Genomic DNA, 22,472 nt, shown 5'->3' with positions numbered 1-22,472 from the left:
GCATTTAATACACACATTAAAAATACATATTCAAGTTGGTGACAAATAAAAATTGGTCGCCGTGGAATTATTTAATTATATTTGGTGCTATTATTTATTTGAATTCAAATAAGTTAATTTACTAAGAAATACACAATTTTCGGTTAAAGACGGGAAACTTAGTTCATATGTCAGAATGAAATGATATACAAGTCTTGTCCTTGATTTATGTCTCATAAAAAAGGGGGACTTAGAAATTAGAAATAGCTTTACTAAATCATTTTTATTTGTCTTTATTAGGCGAAAAAATGTACGAGAACACTTACATTTAGACTTGAAAGCCATGTATTAATTAATATATGAAACTATCTGAAGATAACTCTACCGAAGCGGAATATAATATGTACGAATAAAGAAAAAATACTTTTGTATTGGAATGGAATCGAAAAATTACGAATAGATATTCTTTCAAGTGTGAAAAACGTCGACCAAATTTATTCATAATCGGGAACGTCCTTATTAAAATCTGAGACTACTATAATAATCGTCGTCTCCCAACGTATATATATACTTAAATAACTATTTGACCAACGATGTTTAAAATTAAAGACAACGAATTTAATGTTATCTTTCCCTATTTTTGAATGTTATTATAAGTCTGTTCAACTTGCAAGAATACCCCTAAAGCGGACAAATATCCGACAAGCAGTTTATTCTTTAAATTGCTGTCATTGAATATCAAGAAAGAAAATAAATCCCGAAATTGATACTCAATAGTTTTCCTAGAAAATATTCACATCCCTTGGGGATTATTAGTGTACGTCCAGTTGCATATATTTTACATGAATGTTGGAACAATTGTGATGATGACGAATTTCGTCCTTTATTCGAGAACAATCTAATTGATATATAAATCTGTGAGTTTACTATGTTCTTAACTTCGATGAACCAAAGCAAGTTATAAATTGACCTGTATTTAAATCAAATTGTTTCTTTTTTTTCTTCTTGGTATACAATAGTCTATCGAATTCGTTGATTACATACTGTTGGCATACGTGGACTAGTCTATTTACAAAACTTTTACCACAATTTACACAAAATGTATGTTTCTTTCTTATGTTCAATGTATACATGTATACATATTTTAAATTGCGCTACTGACTATAGTTCCGTAACTTTCTACCCAGGCGTATGTATACACGAATCGTCGACAAGTGCGCACATTTTTTTAAATCAATAATTCTGGTATGTTCCAATCTGTCCTAAACTATTGACAACGAGTATATATTACATTTTCCCAAATTAACCCTTGGAAAAATATGTAAATAGATTTGTATTTCTTCAATTTTTTTTTTTGTATTATTTTTTTTTTATAAATAATATTATTTTACACCAGAAATGTTATTTATAAACAAGCGTATGAGTTCAGTAATGACTAGTATATTATATCACTTTCGGACACGGAAGACAAAAATGTATATTATACATGCACCTGATAGTTCAAAATGGAAAGTTATAAGTAACGGTCGTGTACACTGATCAATACCTACAGAAGGGAAACGATGCATGAACTTGCAAGCCCGCCGGACAGGAAATCGATTGAATACCTGGACGTGTCACCTTACACCCCTTCCAATACCTTTGGGAGTAATACCTTTAGCCATGCTGGTGATCCGATGAGGGAAGATCAGAATTTATTTAAATAAAGTTTATTACTTGAAAGAATTATGAACGAATTAGATTTTCGAAAACAATTTCCACGGAACACTTATTTATGATTTGAACTTTGACTTTTTAACTAATTACAATATTAACAGTTTAAAAATAACAGACTATATGGTTATTTAAAAATATAAGACCATTTTCCGTATCAAGTTAGTCAGTCAGATAAAACAACCGTACGATTGACAAGATATCGACACGCAATTACGACTACATCGTTTACTGTAGTTTTGTTCCTTTGTGGTTTATAGACATATCGGGATTTTTCATCGGAGAAGGTGACAAGATGGCGGAGAGCAGAGAACTGATACTCAAAATTTAAAATCGATGGTGATCTCTTATTTAGCGGAATAAAACTTTAATATCTATAAATTTGAGCATTTTTATACAGAATGGACATAATATCAATTTTTGATTTTTTTGCGAAGTTTCCCTTTAAAATTACCAATTAAGTGGCAGCAACCCAACAATGGTTTGTTTGATTCGTTTGAAAATTTCAGGGCTGATAGATCTTGACCTAATGAACATTTTTACCCCATGTCAGATTTGCTCTAAATGCTTTCGTTTTTGAGATATAAGCCAAAAACTGCATTTGACCCCTATGTTCTATTTAAAGTACAAGGGCGGCCATGTTTTTTGACGGATCAAAAATCGAAGCAAACACTTTGTGCAGGATAATCTAAGGAACTATCATGCTAAGTTTCATCCAAATCCATTCAGTAGTTTCAGAGGAGAAGATTTTTTAAAGTTAGCAAATATGATGAACAAAATGTGAAAAATTGTCATTAAAGGACATTTACCCCTTAAGGGGTCAATTGACAATTTTGGTCATATTAACCTATTTGTAGATCTTACTTTGCTGATCATTTTTGCTGTTTACAGTTTATCTTCATCTATAATAATATTCAAGATAATGACCAAAAAATGCAAAATTTCCTTAAAATTACCAATTAAGTGGCAGCAACCGAACAATGGTTTGTTTGATTCATCTGAAAATTTCTGGGCTGATAGATCTTGACCTAATGAACATTTTTACCCCATGTCAGATTTGCTCTAAATGCTTCCGTTTTTGAGATATAAGCCAAAAACTGCATTTGACCCCTATGTTCTATTTTAAGTAACGGCGGCCATGTTTTTTGACGGATCAAAAATCGAAGCACACACTTTGTGCAGGATAATCTAAGGAACAATCATTTTAAGTTTCATTCAAATCCATTCAATAGTTTCAGAGGAGAAGATGTTTGAAAAATTGTTAACGACGACGACGACGACGGACGTGATGAGAAAAGCTCACATGGCCTTTTAGGCCAGGTGAGCTAAAAAAAGGCTTTACAAACTCTAATGCCTCAAATACTAATACAAGTGTTTGCATTTAGAACAAGCTGAAAAACTTTAGAGTTGGTAGTTAGGCAAATTATCTTAATTTTAAAAATTTTGTCACAAGTTTAAACAGGAGAAACAATGTTTGACTTTAAAAGTCTTTTTTTCAGATAGGAGGAAAATAACTTCAATTGAGTACTTAAAATTAGGGTAGGTATATCATCATTGACATGTATATAGGAAAAATGAACATCATTCTGATGTTGTACTGTTATACCCCTGTCCAAGGTAATGGGGAGGGTTGGGATCCTGCTAACATGTTTAACACTGCCACATTCTGTTTGTATGTCCCTTCACAAGTCAGGAGCCTGTAATTTAGTGGTTGTCCTTAGTTTATGTGTAACATATTTGTTTTTCATTCAATTTTTGTACATAAATTGGGCCGTTAGTTTTCTTACAAGTGTGAATTGTTTTACATTGTCATTTCGGGGCCTTTTATAGTTGACTATGAAGTATGGGCATTGCTCATTGTTGAAGGCTGTAAAGATTTTTGTATGTAGAACAGATCCTTCTAAAATTTCAATGTAACACATATAAATTTAAGCATTAATAATGATATGTATATTACTGTATTGAATACTTCAAATCAGTGGTGTAATGTAAGATTGTGAAGAAATTTAAAGTTTACAGTGGTATTGAAAAAACCTTTCTAACGCATATTCTGCACTTACAACTCCCCCCCCCGCCCAAACAAAATATCAATGTTAAATAGGTCAAATTCTCTCATTAATAATTCTGAAATTTTGATAACCACCCTCTTACAATAAATCCTTGATTTGTGCCTGCTTTTGGCCAAGCCAAAAAATATAAGTGTAACACAACTGACCCATACATTCTTTAAAAAATATCCCCCCCCCCCCCCCCCCCCCCCCCCCCCGATAACTAATCAAAACATGTGAGCAAAAAATTCTTTTTCAAAGAGATATGTCATCACTGACTATGTAATTTTGATAGAAAAATGAAAGTGAAGATAATAACTAGAGGCTCTAAAGAGCCGGTGTCGCTCACCTTGGTCTACATGTATGTGAATATTAAACAAAGGAAGCAGATCGATTCATGACAAAATTGTGTTTTGGTGATGGTGATGTGTTTGTACATCTTACTTTACTGAACATTCTTGCTGGTTACAATTATCTCCATCTATAATGAACTTGGCCCAGTAGTTTCAGTGGAAAATGTTAGTTAAAATTTACAAATTTTATGAAAATTGACTAAAAAGGACAATTACTCCTTAGGGGGTCAATTGACCATTTCCGTCATGTTGATTTATTTGTAAATCTTACTTTGTTGATCATTATTGCTGTTTACAGTTTATCTCTATCTATAATAATATTCAAGATAATAACCAAAAACAGCAAAATTTTCTTAAACTTACCAATTCAGAGGCAGCAACCCAACAACAGGTTGTCCGATTCATCTGAAAATTTCAGTGCAGATATACCTTGACCTGATAAACAATTTAACCCCATGTCAGATTTGCTCTAAGTTAAATGCTTTGGTTTTTGAGTAATAAGCCAAAAACTACATTTTACCCCTATGTTCTATTTTTAGCCATGGTGGCCATCTTGATTCGATGGCTGGGTCAATGGACACATGTTTTAAACTAGATACCCCAAAGATGATTGTGGCCAAGTTTGGATTAATTTGGCCCAAAAGTTTCAGAGAAGAAGATTTTTGTAAAAGATTACTAAGATTTACGAAAAATGGTTAAAAATTGACTATAAAAGGCAATAACGCCTAAAGGGGTCAACTGTACATTTCGGTCATGGTGGCTTATTTGTAGATCTTACTTTGCTGAACATTATTGCTGTTTACAGTTTATCTCCATCTGTAATAATATTCAAGATAATAACAAAAAACAGTAAAATTTCCTTAAAATTACCAATTCAGGGGCAGCAACCCAACAACAGGTTGCCCAATTCATCTGAAAATTTCAGGACAGATAGATCTTGACCTGATAAAAACAATTTTACTCCATGTCAGATTTGCTCTAAATGCTAAATGGTTTTTGAGTTATAAGCCCAAAACTGCATTTTACCCCTATGTTCTATTTTTAGCCATGGCAGCCATCTTGGTTGGTTGGCCGGGGCACCTGGCACATTTTTTAAACTAGATACCCCATTGATGATTGTGGCCAAGTTTAGTTTAATTTGGTCCAGTAGTTTCAGAGGAGAAGATTTTTGTAAAAGTTAACGACGATGGACGCAAAGTGACGGGAAAAGCTTACTAAGGGCCAGGTGAGCTAAAAAGGCAATAATACTAGATCATGAAAACTATGCATAACACCTGAAGTCAATGGACCAATAAGGAAGGTTCAGAACTTCAGGGTCAAATAATCCTCTGGAAAAAAGATATGCCTATGTGAATACAACTGGGTCAATATCCTTCATGCACTTTAAATTAGGAACTCAAAAGAAGTGTGTACACAAGAAATCTCTGTTCAGTGATCATGACATTGGACATGTTTCAATTTTTAAATAGCTATAGCGACTCACCTTAACCATTTGTGTTGATCATTTTTGATTTGGTGAGCAGGGGACCATAGAATATAAATGTAGATTTTGAACTATATGAAGTTATAAAATCTATACAAAGAACTTATTGCGTAATAAAAGGGATGTTTTCTCCTAAGAAGCTGAGAAAAATTGAACCTCACTTCATACCCTTAAAAATTTAACCAAATATGTGAAAATGCCTCTGCTACAAAATGAGCCATCATACATCTTCAAGGTTACAATATGCCAGGGCAGATGAATGGAAGAGAAGGCTCACTAAAGTGACTGCATATGTACCATGCCAAATATCACTGGCTCATCATATTATTTTTAACCGTTCAATTTTATATCTATACTGTTCTACAATCTATTCTATACATAGTAGCAACAGTTATGAAATATAATATATTTTCAATTCAAATTCTAATACAAAATTGACTTTTTTGTTTCAATCGATATGTACGTGATGTTCAACACGTGGAAATATTCATGCTTTTCAAATACTCGTAAAATTTTAAAAATCGGTGACTATTACATATTTACACATGCATATGTACATAAATTTTTCAACATTGACTTCCAGTTTAGTTTCATGTCAAAACAATGTCAACGATCATGAATCTTAGGGCGAAACGATGTGTTTGGGAATCAAGGAGATACAAAGAGGATGTGTCCCACGATCTTACAGGTTTCAAAAATGATCCATCAAGCTCGATTTTCATGCATCCTGGACGCGTATATGCGTCTTAAACGAGAATCCTGACAATCATTTTCGCATCGATACTTTTTACAAATTCCATTGATCTATTTTTAAATAGGTCACCAAATCCTCCATATCTTCAATCTTTGTCGTGATGGCAGAGTAATCTCTCTTGTAAATATCCTCCAAATTTTATATAGAATATTCATAATTTTATTATCAGGATCATGGATCGAATTTAGGGCAAATCAACTCGGGACAGATTGTTTTAAGGCCATATTGACTTACAGCTGCATTGTTTTGGGACCAGACCCATCTGATACAGCTGACATTATCACATAATCAAAGGAATTTAGAAAATTAGAAGGATAATTAAGAAATTTAAATTTTCTTTTAGATAGAGTAGCAAAACCAATTCATATATTCTTAATGGTACAGGTTTGCAGTGTTATTAGTTAACACTGGTACGAGTTTGCAATGGTAATAGCTGACTTGCTTCCCTCTGAACTACTTAATACAATTTCTGTATTATTAAAGTGCAAGGGATAAGTGGATTATAAAACTCGACACACATCTAGGATTGGAGACTCGATGGGCATAACTCTAAAAACAATGTACGATAATGTTGATGATGATAACAATTTGTTTCCTGATTGAAGGCCCTTATAAAAGTTATTCTAATCCGCCCCTGAAAACTCACTTTGGACATGAATTATAAACAGTAATTTAGGTATTGTTTTATATTTTTCTGTGATCTTGATAATAACAACAAATCGCAATAAAAATCACACACCACATTCAGGCGCAGCTTCTCCTATTGTCAGAAAGACACTCGATCCGAGTCCGGATAATCGAGGTCCAGCGTTGACAGCTTGTTGACTGCATGAAGCACAGGTGTCTCCCTTTACAGGTTCCAAACGTTTCACTTCAAAAACCTGAATTACTCCATCTTCATTCTCTACTTGTACGTTTGCGACATCGCACATTTGACCAACCTTTACTTTAAAAGCACAAAAAGTAAGCAAAAGTTGCAAAACAAATCTAACTTTCTTTTCCATGTCACCAGTTCAAGTGCTCTTTTCACGCCTCCACTGGTAAAAGAGTAGATTAGGGTAATGAACTCTATCGAACGTGCGTTTTAATAAAACATGGTTAAAGTTTAAACATAGATTTTATGATTATTGTTTTATCAAAAATAAAACGAACAATATAGCTCTAATTCTTAATTTACTGGATACAAAATTATATTGACAAGAAAATTTTTATGACGTCATAGCAAAATACTGAACGTCAAATATTCAAGATGGCGGTAAAACATTGAGTCAAATCTGACAAAAAACTAAAAATGGTTTGAAATGGAAAATTCTAATGGGTTGGCCAAATTTAAAAATCAGCGAAACAACAAGACGTCGACTAGCAAAGGCAGCTGCTGGTCTCAATGTTGTTGGCATTTTTATGTGTTTAATTATTCTTATTACTGGCGCTTACATATCTGCAGCCATTCAAAGTAAATCGCACTTGATTCAAGATTTTGATCCAAATGCGCTGCCAATATTTATGATTGTTGTTGCGTTTATTGGAACGTTCATAAGTGCTTGTGGAATCAAAATTTGCTGGAGCAATCATAAGCCAAAAAATCGCGCAGATTTGAATCTATTCTTGTTGATATATGTAATTGGGGTTGCATTTTTGTTTGTGTGTGTTTTTGTATCAGCTATAGTATGCTATGTTGCTATTGGACTTCTGGCAGACGGATTCTCCTCTGGTATTTCATCGTCAATGAAAAGATATCAATCAGTCCAAAGTAAAAAAGCAGAGATTGACCAGCTTCAAATTGAGTACAGATGTTGCGGTGATAAAGCATATACAGACTGGTTCAAAGTTTCTTGGATACACATAGACTACCTAAGTGAAACTAAAAAGAAGTATGTACTACTAAAATTCGTTTTCACAATGTTTTGATAATATATCAGATAATTAAAATATGAAAATATTTGGATTCGACACAACTTTACTTTAAATAGTAGAGTACTAGCCATTGATCTCCAGGGGCGGATCCAGCCATTTTAAAAGGGGGGTCCTGCTACTTTAAGTATATGTCCCCCTCTCAGTTGTTTTATACACCTTATCGCTTGAGGAAGGCGTCAAAACGAAAATTAGAAAAGCCTTCCAAAACGTCATAATTATTTGGACTTCTGTTTTTATATGCAAATCTTAAACATTCTTTTCAGTTTTCATATCAATTTATCATCAAATTGACTAATATAGCTACCTGATATGGAAATTAAAACACAAAAGTAATTTTTGGGAGACAACAATCTTATTTTTGTGAGACAAAATATAATTTCGTTCTTAAGAGAAAATTCAATTTCGTTTCACTTTGTGAGAGAAAATTCGATCTTGTGAGTTTTGTTTAGAAGTGAAAATTTAACAAACATATTTTTTTGTGTTACAAAAGTAACTTTTGTCACAGTGACAGAGCCGTGGTGAAGTGGTTAGTGCATCGGACTACTAACACAAAGGTTCCTGGTTCGATTCGATTCCCTTCAGGGACTGAATTTTCGGCTCTCCCTTGACACCATTTGAGAGCCGTTAAAGACACTCTTGTAGATTTCGAAAAAAAACAGGCTAATACCGCTACAAGGCAGCAATCGCACCCGCAAAGTGGAAAGGGGTTAACATAAGTTGCAAAGCTTGTTTCCCAATCCACTATAAATAAATAAGTTTAAAATAAACTAACTTTGAATCACAACAATAATCACAAAATTTAATTTAATTTGTTGACAAAATCTCAGTTATGTATGCAAGTAAGTTCACAGAATCCATACTAAACTAATTTACATTCAACATTGACATTTGTTACCAAATTTTCAAATTAGGTAATAGAAGCATTTAGTCTGATGATACAAAGTAAAGTCTTTTGTGCACTAAATGATAATGTTGTATGACAAAATTTAAATTTGTAGTATGCTACAAATTTGGTTAAAGTGAACTTTTTGTCCGTACAAAATTGAATTTCGAGTATAAAACAACAAGGCCGAGTTCACTTGAAACTCTACAATCGCCGCTTCAGTGTTAATAGATTATCACGTGAACGCACCAGAGTTGATATTCGGAACAGCTCTAAGTAACTCTAGGGTAAGGCCCTGACCAAGCATAACAAATAAAATATTCTCATTGGCCGAGTTCACTCGAAACTTCAATCGACTTCAGAGTTAATAGATTATTACGTTAACGCACTAGAGTTGATATTCGGAACAACTCTAAGTAACTCTAGGGTAAGGCTCTGACCAAGCACAAAAAATGAAATATTCTCATTGGTTTGACGTCATTCAAGAGTTTCTCGATTTTAACCCTGGCTCGGTGAGGGTTGGAACCAGGGTACGAGGGGTTAACTCGAGTAGTTCCAGTAAAATCGTTTTGTTGAAACCCGAGTTAGTAAAGTTAACTCGAGAGTTTCAAGTGAACTCGGCCATTGGTTTGACGTCATTCAAAAGTTTCTCGATTTCAACCCTGGCTCGGTGAGGGTTGAAACCAGGTACGTACGCGGTGTTAATAACTCGAGTGGTTCAAGTAAAATCGTATTGTTGAAACCCGAGTAAGTAAAGTTAATTCAAGAGTTTCAAGTGAACTCGGCCGAAGGGTCGGGTCGGCGCTACGTAGGTATTTAACAGGTAATATCTTTGGTTAGGTTGCTTGCTAGCTGAACCGTGAAGTCATATTGGCCGAAATGTTTATACTTGAACTTAGTTTGGTAGTTTTTCTCCGCTTCGAAATTGCTGCCCCGTGTCAAACATAGCCGACACCCCGCATGCATGTGGCGTTCTACACGGTGAGTTTGGTAATTTTATTATTTATAGTCTAATTGTATCGTGATTGTGTATATAAACTCTTTATATATATGCTTATCAATGTTCTTTTTCCTTATACTTGTATTCTCTGTATGCCCCTTGTGGGCCCTTTAATAATTGGAAATAAAATATATCTATCTTATAGTCTAGACAGATAAATAATAAGATTGGTTATATAAATCTGTCGGACTACTCTTAAAGATGGGTAGTTTACTAGCAAGCAAGCTAACCAAAGATATTACCTTTAACTACACACGCAATGCAATCCGCTGTAATAGTATGCAAGCATAGACTAAGATAATTCAGAACATTTAAGTAAATAAATTGTTAATCATGGAAATGTTGGAATTTCTATACTTAATATATATAGTAGGCGATGGCGATCTCATCATGTGTCTCTGTATCTAAATAATTTTTTTATAGTAACTGATGTGCTGGGATCCGTTATTTTCACTTGATTGAATAATTAATTATGTAAATATTTTTAAGAACCAAAAGAAATACTCTCTTTCATGTATAATTACACCTTATAAGTTATCATTATGTAATAATCCTGGGTTTTGATTGGTTGAAAGCCAGTGTATTTTTTTTTACCAATTTACTGTTATCAAATGAATATCGTTCATTTTTTAACGCCGTCAGGGTATATGCAAAAAGAATATGCCGGCTTTTTTACCCTCTCTGCCATGGTATTTGCCAAAAAAAAAACACTATCCGACTGGACGCTTGTAACGTTAAATTCGGTGTAATTAAACAGATATAGCATGTTCTTGAGGGGTATTTGCGAAAAATACCAGTTTTGAGAATGATGTCATTGATGAATTACCTCGCCTTACGGCTCGTGAAATTTAACATCCTCTGGACTGTTTTTTTCTCTCGCAAATACCTCTTCTTAACATGTCATGATATATATCTGTTTATAATCAATATGTAACGCCCACAGAACAGCAAGTAATCAAGGTCCTATAAACGGCTATAGTGTACAATTTAAGTATGAAACCCAACGGTCAAATCGTAAATCATATATTTTATCCCTGTTTATTCCCCCTTTTTTAATATTTTAATATTACCCGTTAAGGGGTGTTCCTTATAATAGGAAGCTTATACGTTATACGAAGAAAAGAAGTAGACACTAACTTGTGAAGTTCGTTTCAGATCTATTTATTTTCAAGATAAAATATAAATAAGAAGAAGTGGTATGAGTGCTAATGAGACAACTCTCAAACATCCTAGTTACAATGTATAAACAGTTTACAGTTATAGATCAAAGAAAGGCATTCAACACGGACGCATTGGCGCCCACAGAACAGCAAGTAATCAAGGTCCTATAAACGGCTACAGTGTACAATTTAAGTATGAAACCCAACGGTCAAATCGTAAAAAGAAACCTGAGAAACGAGAAACATTTGAACCACATCAAAACAACAACAACCACCAAACAAATATTTAAGATGAGGTATTTGGGATTACTTGGTCAAATAATTAAATCAGTTAAAGCATTGTAAAAACTGATCGGATCACAGTCAGAATAAATGAGTATATGAAAAAAGGTGGCATGTCATCCTGTGGAAAGTTACCATGCCCTTGCATGAAATGCAAATTAACTATGATCATATTCAGTTTGTCTGTCTAGAACAAAACAAAGTTCGTATTCTGCATGTTCTCGTCATGACATGGACGGGAAGTTAATTCGCCAAGTACAAGTCTCACTTTTACCATCTTCTTGTTTCTTGTTATAAAGAGTAAATTCAATAACTTGTAACATGTTTGTCATTTAATACATTCTAATGAAGCTTTATTCAATGAGCAAAGCTTTAACACAAACTGCATGAGTTTCTTCTACAGGTTAACAGATACAAAAAACTATACAGTAACACAATATTGAATAAATAAAAAAAAAATCAGCACTTCATCTGTAGTTATAATTTTTCTCGTAGAAGATAATATCAGGTTGGATTTTGCACACTTACTTTTATCGTAATGTTATAAAATAAATTAATTACTCACAAATTAAACTTGTAAACTTGACCAAATTTCTTTCAGCAAATGCTGGATTATTTGATGGATTGTTGGTTGCTTAACTCCAGTGGCAAATATTTTATGCATATTCGGGACGATCAGGAGACGTGAAATTTAATGACAAATTAAGAGTGCATTTCTTTCTTACACAAATGATGCAAATAGCTAAGCGCGCACATGTTTTGATCATTTCTTTCAAACATACGTTTGCAAAGTTTACATAAACTTTGACAAACTATGCACACGCTAAAAATGCGTCTGCAGTTTGTCGTTTGTCGTTTGTTAGTACAAACGCTACATTTGTTTCTTACTTAAAAATTAAAAGAACTATTTGTTTCTACGTTTGCAAAAAGTTTACCAACAACATGTGCATGCATTATTGAAGATTCAAACAGGGTCAGTAAAAGACTTTTTAAACGATTTATGTGTTTCTTCTTTTATGCGTTTAGAAAACAACAACAAACGCAACACAACGTTTGAAAAATTTTGGTTAGAAAGAATTGCGGCCTCAGTTTATACATTTCTTTCTTCCGATTATCTTACAATTTTAAATGCTAACCGACTTCTCCCAAATACATTGATTGAGTATTATCCAGTCGGGTAAACTCTGGGGGAGAATTTAGAAGTAGAAGAAATTTGCTGATGTAATAACGACCAAAAAAGAACGTAGATTAACAGAGTGTTGTTAGATATTCGTAAACAAAGCGTGGCCACATATGTATGGAGCGTTTTTCAGAGTGTTGTTTCTAATTTTTGTGTTTGTTTTCTAGAGTGTCACAATTCATCACACTGTTACATACAACCAAGTAATCTATAATGGAGGAGCTATGTGATAATATTGATATGAAGAAATCGTTCCTCAAAACTTTGAACCACATTGTAAAAAACAATTTATTGGAAGCTCACTAGACGCTCTCTCTGCTGCTTGAGCCAAGTTGTTAAAATCATCCCTCCTACTTCTTCTCTGAAGTCTAGGACCACTATCATCTTCCAGTATCATTTAACGATGAAACAGCGGACTCCTACAGCTGTGCTCCAAAAGACATGTTTAAAACCGGCGCATTGTGTAGACATGAACCTGTAATGTAATGGTTGCTGTTGAAGGCTTATGCTTGTCTTTCGTTTATTGTTTTTTTTTTCACAAATAAGGCCGCTGGGGTTTTACCGTTAGAAAGATTCACATTTATCACGTTTGTGGGACTGTTATATGCAACTTTGAGGTATGAGGTTTGCTCATAGTTGATTGTCCGCTTACGGGAATTTATTGTTGCTTACATTCGCTCTATTTTGTTGTTTTGGATAAATGATCTGTTTGTATTCAAACCAAGTCTCTTTTACTTTTATAAACATTCAAAATCAGTTACATATAACCCTTGTACCTAAATCTGCTAGCTATAATCTGCGTTATAACCGTAATAATTTATACAATTCCAACAACACGACTTTAATCAGTATCATCAATCTCTCCTTTCTTCTTCTTTGGCCCTAGCACAATTTATACATAGCATTACGAAGTTCTATGCATGCATACCTTTCAACAGAATCATAATTTGTTTAGTTTTCCAGTTCGAAAAGAAAGCCTTTGACTTTTACAAATATATCTCGTATTGCCACCGGTTAGTCTGTAGAGGTTTTAGATATATGCAAACTTATTCAGTATATCGGTGACAAAAAACCTTAAAGTCATAAGAAACCTCAAATCAAAAAAAATAATGCATATATTTTTTTATAACTCAATGGATAGTTTTCATTATAAAACTTATGTACATATACTTTTTTCTGAAGAACATTCTTTAATTTAGAAACTATTCATATTTAGAAGAAGTTTCCGTTATTTTAATTGCTTCCTTCCCGACATATTTCCCGTATGCAAAGTGACCTCAGCGTGACCCATCTCGTAAAAATCCGGTGATCACAATACGCATGGATGTCCTTAAAATAGACTATTATCTGGGTTGAGTTCAATATCGTAGCAGCTACGTAGCTGATCGTAGCTGCTATCAATATTTATGTAACAACTAGTATATAGCTACACGTTCAATAGTGAAAATCTACGTCGCACTACGTAGCTGCTACGATATTGAACGCAGCCCAGAATTTACATGTTAAACACGTGCTCAATTTCCATGCTTCTTTGTTGATTTTTTGTTGATAGTTGACAAACAGGTGACAATCTTCAAAACACGAACTTTAATTACCTGCCATATTTTGACAACAACACTGACCGATTGAGAAAAAAAATGACGATTATACGAAATTTACACGAAAAAAATGATAAATTCGTGCACAGAAGACTAAGTTTATGATATTTGTATGCATTGGTTCAAGAATTGGAAGAACATTATTTTTCACCGGTCACTCGTTTCTCAAAATAATTTTTTTTTGTCATTAAATTCAGCAAGTTTCCTCACAAACTCATATTCATATGTTTCATAGAGTTACACTTGACAAAATTTCCGGACTTCTATTTTCAGAGATTTTATGATTAAAATCTTAGTTTTTTTGTCTCACAATAAAAATGTCCTTATACATTCATCTTTGTGATATTTCTAAAAGAGTTATCTCGTAATGAAAGATATTGCTCATTTTTTTTTTCATAAAAAAATATTGACATTTCCCAATTTTTTATTTAAAAAAACACATTTATTACTTTCTACCACTATTTACTTTTAGTATATTAAATAAGATGACGTTATAGATACAAAAACACTCAAAAACTTTCCGATGAAATTTTAAGCATTTACCTCCATGTTGACTGGATTACAAGCCATCAGACACCGGTTCAATTTTTTCCAGGGTATCCGCATTAATATGAAAGCAAACATGTTTTGGTTAACCCAATAAGCACCGTTTAAATATAGAACCTTCCATATAGAGTCTACACCTAAAAATCAAACAAAACAACAAAACAAAAACATCAAAATTCTGTCAGCAAACAAGAAACAAGCTTATATTTCATTTACATTTAAGATACTGTTACAAAAATACTGCCTGATTTTCTAAAACTCTATGTATATATAGAGAGGTTATTACAGCATGTTAGACTCCATTAAAAATTGAAATAAAGGTGATTTGTAATATAAATTGCATTTTTTCTTTCAATGTTTCAATGAAATAATTTGCTTAAAAGGTGTTTCGAGGTGTGTGTGTGTGTGTGTGTGATCCAGTTCCCTCCTCTGGATCGAATACCTTGGCTAGCGAGGATGAAATGTTTCTGAATAGATGAACAATTCGTTTGTAGTAAAATATTGAAAAAAAATAAAATACTAAGAATGTATTTAAAATTTATCTATAATACTTGCGCCAATGACAAAGTTGCACTAGTGGAAAAAAGTTCACAGCTACGGTGGTATCTGACGCTTTAGTATCAACGTACATATATACTACTCTTTTAGCAACGGTAGAACCCTAGAAATTCACATTTCAACTACAATGGTACACCGATTGAAGTTGTAAATGGCTTTAATTATGTCGATAGGAATAATATTTCATAAAACAGGAAACTTTAAAACATGCAAACCCCACTTGGAAGAAAATGTAGCTGAGGCAATGTATTGGGATCCCCCCTCCCTATTTTTCAAATTCCGTGAAAGACATTAAAGAAATATAAAACGCACTCAACATGTTAAGCGTGTTTTATTATGATTTCTGTCTTACTCTTTATATGCATTATTGATTTGTCAACATTCCTGATATACTTACCATAGCCTTTACTATATTTTAGCAGGTTTTCTTACCATAGCCTTTACTATATTTTAGCAGGTTTACTTACCATAGCCTTTACTATATTTTAGCAGGTTTTCTTACCATAGCGTTTACTATATATTTTAGCAGGTTTTCTTACCATAGCCTTTACTATATTTTAGCAGGTTTACTTACCATAGCCTTTACTATATTTTAGCAGGTTTACTTACCATAGCCTTTACTATATTTTAGCAGGTTTACTTACCATAGCCTTTACTATATTTTAGCAGGGTTTTACCATAGCCTTTACTATATTTTAGCAGGTTTTCTTGATTCGTATAATTTTCTTCATTTATATATACAATAATGAAATATGACCACATTGTTTGGAAGTAACAAATATATTTTATGAATAAAAGGATAAACAATGAATTGGTCAAATAGTTTTTAATCTTCGATATAATTGCAGGACTGGAGAAAATTATTTGAATGACGATGTTCCATTCAGCTGTTGTAATCCAATATATGATAGACCATGTGTACATCACCATGTCCATGACAGCGACTTGCATTTCAACTATGACTTTAAGACTCAGCATTCCCTCTACACGGTTGGATGTACAGATGCTTTGATGGACTTCTATGGTGATAAGGTTCTGAGTGAGATCGGTGGTGTCATTATGTTTGTGTCGATTTTAGAGGTAAGCTCAGTTAGATGAAAACACATTCATTGTTAAAAATTTATAAGAAAAGATGTGAAAGTTTTTTTTAGCAAAACCAGAATTTAATAAAATTAGGATTTCAAGTAATATAAATATAAGTCTGCAATAACTTTGCAAATGTGTTTCATAATTCATTCAAAGAGGTAGAAATGCGAAACTTGAAGAGCATCTAATTTGTTCAGATTCTTGCGAAATACAACTCATAACCATTTGGACACTGTTCCCTGTAATTGTATATATCAAGAGGCTTAAAACAAAAAGATGTTTCAAAAATCCAACTCCCAATCACTTTTTTACTAGTATCCACAACGGCCAAAGAGTTTTGATAAGTTACTGTGGGTTCATCTAATGTCGTGGGTACCAATATTCGGGGATTGTGGTAATCTTCCATTTTCGCGGATATTTGATTGCGTGGTTCTGCCAAAGTATGCATACATTCTTATTGATTTTTTTTAATTCGTTGTACATTAAGATTCGTGCTTCCCGGATTACCACGAAATCCACGAAAATTGGTATCCAACGAATAATAACGAATCCACTGTAACTGAATATTTATGAAATGTTTGCCACTGAACGGTATGCAAACAACAAATTCCCTTTTAATCTAAGTATATATTCAAGTTAAAATCATAAGTCCATTATATATCATTATTGATCAAATAAATGTAAAATAATATTTAAAAAATGCACATTTAATTATTCTAAGGACTTGTATAGTAAGGAGACTACAGTAAAAAAAATCCCGACTAGTGGATTGATTTCGTTGCTTACCGCTCAAAGGAAATCGGTGTTTGTACATTGCGACTACAGTGGTCAGCCTTTCTGGTCTGTCAAACAGTAGAGACAGTGTAAAACAAAAATAAATTGGCACCATTCCGTGCATTTCTGTTTGTTTATAATACTTACATTAGCTTCTTGTTTTTCTTTTTTCCAATCATATTGTGCATAATACTGTTGTAAATGATGATGTCCTTTATGGATTCTTGATTAGGCTAAAAATGTTATCTAGTTTTTTCTGTTCTTTATTTAACATTGTCATAAACAGTCTTTATAGGAACTCACTTTGCGGCAAAAACTGTGACACTTTTACTATGAAGTTTTGTGAAAAAGAACATCCAAGAACGGAAAGTTTATATGCACTACTATTTTTTTCAAAGGTCAAAATATAGGGCTGTGCGGCTAATTTTCAACATTTATATGCCACGAACTTCTAAGAGTAAGTAAACTTATACTAAAACTATATTCTACCCTTACCTCTAGTTTTGGACCTCCTAAGAATTAAAATTTAGGCGCTACCATGTTTTTCTATACTGGTTACATTCCCAAGGCAAGTGATGTCTCAACGAGACGAAACACAGAGATAATATCTTTGAACCAGTACGTTAACAAATTAACATATCTATGAATACTATATATTTCCCCCAAAAGAGCCGTGGTTTGAGAAACAGCTGTATTTACAAAGTGCAACATAAATGATCTGGTGTATTAAACCAACCTTACGAGACCCGCATGGGTTAGCCAAGGTCGTGAAACAATCCCGTGTATAGTCCGAGATTTTACTCTGACGCCCAGGCTGTTTTGCCAGCCAAGCTGGGGTTGTCAAAACAGCTGTTGGACGTCAGAGTAATCTCGGCCTATCCCTTGTAGAAATAGTGCATTTAAAATTTCCCCCAAAATGATTAACACTAGGAAAATTTCTACGTGTGTTTCCCTTTTCTCATCACTTATCTCTTTTGTACTGTGCGGTTGTCGATTACACAACAATTTTAACAAGGTTTGAAAGTTGTGAAAAATGGGTTTTATAAAAAAAACTCAAATTATAAAAGTAATTGTCTTTCAGCTTTCCATATTGCTCATATCCCGAATTCTACAGACGTCTATAGCAACAGCCATAAAAGCGGATGACATAGAAGGAACTTCAAATGGGTACCTCTTTCCTTTTGACTTTGGTAAGGGCACAGGAGACGATTCTATGGGTAAGGATACTAGCATACTTCCCACAGTTCTAATGCTGCTTTTAGGTATTTGACATGGTCTAGCCATTATGTAAAAAATAAGAAAATGTGGTTTTATCGCCAATGCGACAACTCTCCACTAGTGACCAAATTACTACCATTAAATAAGTACAAATGTTATTTTTGGAAATGCCAGTGAAATTAGCCTTTTGTGTGAACAAGAGTATCAGCTAAACAAGCCCCCCCTTTATGGAGCTACATAAATGATGAATGCATATATTTTTTACAAGCATCAGTCCAAATGTTGACTAATAGGAGCCCTCCTTTTTAACATCCATGATCCGCTCCTGAGCATAATAAAGGTGACTTTATGTATATATAAATACTCATATGCAAGGGAATTTTCTGTTATTATCATTGTCTATTATTTATTTCTATTGCGTATCATATGTTAATAAATAATATTCATAAAAGATGTTATATACTAGTATTCATAAAAAGAATGTATATTTCAATTGCAGCTGTTGTCTTACAATATGATTAACATAAATATGTTCTTACTCTTAAATCATTATGTTATAAATGTAAAAACATTTTTTATAATTTTCCAATGATTTGATACATTGAATATTTATGCAAAAGCGAAATCAAACTGTTCATCTAAATATTTTTAAATGATTGATTGATTGATTGGTTAGTGGCTTACTGATCGACCTGTGCAACACATAACATTTTAATTTGATTATTATTTTCTATACTTGGCATCTGCATAAAGTAATATTTGAAATTTTATCTTGGACTTTATACTATTAAAGGATTATATGAAATTGGAGCCTGTTGTTTAGTGGTTGTAGTTTGTTGAATTGGTTCATATATAGCCTAGCCGTTCTCGATTCTCTGTTTGTATATATAGATTACCGGAACGTTGATTTTTCCTATTTGAATTGGTTTACGCTTGTAATTTTGTGGTCCGCCTCATTTTAAGACGTATACCTCGAATTTGACATACACAGTCATTTTAGTACCTGAATCTATGACAAACGAGACGATTTTAGTTTTGAAATTAATAATTCTTTTTGAAAATGTGGGGGAAATTGATAATTTGAAATTTGACAAACGAGACGATTTTAGTGTTGAAATTATTATTTCAAAAGGGAATACTTTCAAAACTAAAATCGTCTCGTTTGTCATAGATTCTGGTACTGAAATTTCAAATTATCAATTCCCCCCCACAGTAGTAGCAATATACCATAATCACCTGCATATGGGATAGACAGACATTTCCCAATTTATTCGGTATTCAAGAGCTTGCAGCTCCTACGTAGACTTTGTAAAACGTCACCAGTGTCTCAGCAGAAAGTTGATGAACCAGGGATATGTCAAAGCTCGTCTCGTCCTTTTTCTAAAAAAAGTTCATCGGAATGTACCATATTCCGTATCAACTTCACAAATAATACATGAAGGTCTTGGAGTATAGATTCTGCGTACTAACCACAGGCACTTGTCTCAGAATATTTTTTTGCCATGTGTTATAATAAGGTATATAGGAATTTTTTTTCTGAGACAAGTCCCTGTGGTACTGACGTTGTTTATCATCTATGTAGTTAATAGAGTATTCTTTATTATTGAGAAAAATTTAATCGTTATGTTGATAACTACATTTTGTATTTTTTTCTCATAAATGGATATTGAACATTACGTGAGCTTTCATATTTTGTCTTCCATCATAAAACTTTATTTTATATATTAAATAGGAGTAAATACCCAGGATGATGCAGATAAAGAACCATTACTCAAGGCTGAAGTAGTTAATATAAACGATCCTGATGGCGATTCTTACTTTGACGATTCTTCTTTTGACAATCAGTACGATGATAACCCAGATCAGCCTCGTATCGCGGGTCAAGACAAAAAATACCTACCAACACGATCTCAAACCGAGGGCTTATACGTGAATTTACAACCTACACAGCCTCCTATTGAGGGTGACTACATAGAATTTTTGCCAATACCTGAAGGTGAGGACATGGAATTTAACCCACCACAGCCTCATGGCGAGGGTGAATACGAGGAATATCAACCACACCATTTACCTAACACAAACGAAGAGCCACTATATGATAGTGCGGATGGGATGTTAAATAGGCAGTCTTTACCTAACGCAGACGAAGAGCCACTATATGATAGTGCAGATGGAATGTTAAATAGACAGCCGTATGAACCACAACCGAATTATGGTTCACGTACAATTAATTCGTTTGGTGTTCCGCCTCATCCTCCTCCGCCACCGCCACCACCTGGTAATAAGCCGTATGAACCACAACCAAATTATGGTTCACGTACAATGAATTCGTATGGCGTTCCGCCTCATCCTCCGCCACCACCGCCGCCGCCGCCACCACCACCACCTGGTAATAAGCCGTATGAACCACAACCAAATTATGGTTTACCTACAATGGATTCGTATGGTGTCCCGCCTCATCCTCCTCCACCGCCACCACCACCACATTATGGTTTACCTACAATGGATTCGTATGGTGTCCCGCCTCATCCACCGCCGCCGCCACCACCACCACCGCCACCACCGCCACCACCACCACCACCACCACCACCAACAACATTTTAAATAGAAATCAATTGATTAAACTGTTTTCTTTGGACAATATGTCCAAGGGTGAAAGTAACTCGTTTTACCAGTCTGAAAAAATGTCATATTCAAGGCCTTTTCCCTTTCTGCTTATTTGTGATTTTACTGTGCTTAAATATAATATGAGTTCTTATGCAGATAGATTCTACAATCATAAACATTTGCATTTCTTTTCAATTTTCATGTCAGTTAAATGAAAATACATTTGAAATTTAAATTAAGTGTAGCTACTTGTTTCTGTATTTGTTCAATTGTATGGTGATCTCGGTACTGTTTAATTCCAGTTGAGAACACCTTTATATATAAAATATTACCAATTTGCATGTTTTGGTAAACTTTTACATTGACGGGCTACAAAAACGGAAATCGTAACATTATTTGGAAGAAATCAAAATTATACACATATGAGATAATTTTGACTCGATTTTGTATGTATTTCAATACCATTTTGAGAAATCTATTGCATAAAATTTAAGTCATTATGATTCTCTATATAATGAATCATCTCTCCATTAGAGACCAATATTTTGGTTGCCATGCGGTCTTCAACAATGAGCAAACCCGTACCACATACTAAGATATAAGAGACATCGAGATTATAAATGTAAAATAATTCAAACAATAAAATGATGGCCTGATTTATGTACAAAATAGTTAATACAAATCGCTTAATTTCAGGTTTCTGACTTGGAACAGCTAAGAGCATCACAAATATTTAGGAGTTTAACATGTTTTCGGGCCGCCAAACACTCCCTTAACCTTAGACAGTGTTGTAACAACACAATTTAAAAACAAATTGTCATGAAATCAGTTGAAAAGCACTGAACATTTCCACCAGATTGGTAAAAGAAAACCAACAATATCCGTTTTTTATAAAAATCCTTTCGTTGATTGTTCAAGTTAGTTTATGGGCTAAAAAATACATCACCTTACAAATTGGGATGGACTATCTGACTTGTAGTTAGTGTTCTACAGGTACTGTCAAATTTCCAAACCATATATTTGTATTTATGATATACCTTCATTGTTATACCAAGAGCTAGTGCCAAAAGAACATCACCACCCGAAAAAGGGAAAAATAACAATTGGGAACGATTTTCGTTCCTTTTGTTTTAAATGGTACACCTGACTTTCGTTTAAAACTGAAATAGCGTATATACCTAAAAAAACGGACAGTTTGTATTCGATTTATATAAAGTAAGTTCCCTCGGGTAAATGTTTGCAGTATATTTAGAGAATTATTGATTACTTTCAACAGAGACATATAATACAATTGTATTATATGTCTCTGCTTTCAACAAGATATCGGTTAATTTTG

General features: G+C 33.6%; 2 protein-coding genes across 2 annotated transcripts in view; one reads left to right on the top strand and one right to left on the bottom strand.

Annotated features, from left to right (window-relative positions):
- LOC139514491 (tetratricopeptide repeat protein 13-like) overlaps positions 1-7,376 on the bottom strand; it is a 40,681-nt gene extending 33,305 nt beyond the window's left edge. The window contains exon 1 of the mRNA XM_071303816.1: positions 7,070-7,376. Within this exon, the coding sequence (XP_071159917.1) occupies positions 7,070-7,334 (265 nt within the window). The 5' untranslated portion in view covers positions 7,335-7,376. The remainder of the gene's footprint in view (positions 1-7,069) is intronic.
- Positions 7,377-7,550: 174 nt separating this feature from the next.
- Positions 7,551-21,477, top strand: LOC139514493 (uncharacterized). Its single transcript, XM_071303818.1, has 4 exons — positions 7,551-8,201; positions 16,300-16,531; positions 18,393-18,528; positions 20,262-21,477. Exons 1-4 carry the CDS (start codon positions 7,645-7,647, stop codon positions 21,131-21,133), a joined length of 1,797 nt encoding a protein of 598 aa, XP_071159919.1. The 5' UTR covers positions 7,551-7,644; the 3' UTR covers positions 21,134-21,477.
- Positions 21,478-22,472: the final 995 nt, after the last annotated feature.

The sequence above is a fragment of the Mytilus edulis genome, chromosome 3 (genome assembly GCF_963676685.1).
Source record: "Mytilus edulis chromosome 3, xbMytEdul2.2, whole genome shotgun sequence".
Classification (NCBI taxonomy): Eukaryota; Metazoa; Mollusca; class Bivalvia; order Mytilida; family Mytilidae; genus Mytilus; species Mytilus edulis.
Note: the sequence above shows the minus strand (reverse complement) of the source record. Positions and strands in the feature narration are given on the sequence as shown.

Coding starts and splice junctions, on each gene's coding strand:
- LOC139514493 (XM_071303818.1), top strand. CDS start 7,645: ATGGGTTGGCCAAATTTAAAAATCAGCGAAACAACAAGACGTCGACTA. Junction 16,532..18,392: donor TGTTTGTGTCGATTTTAGAG/GTAAGCTCAGTT, acceptor ATTGTCTTTCAG/CTTTCCATATTGCTCATATC. Junction 18,529..20,261: donor CACAGGAGACGATTCTATGG/GTAAGGATACTA, acceptor TATATTAAATAG/GAGTAAATACCCAGGATGAT.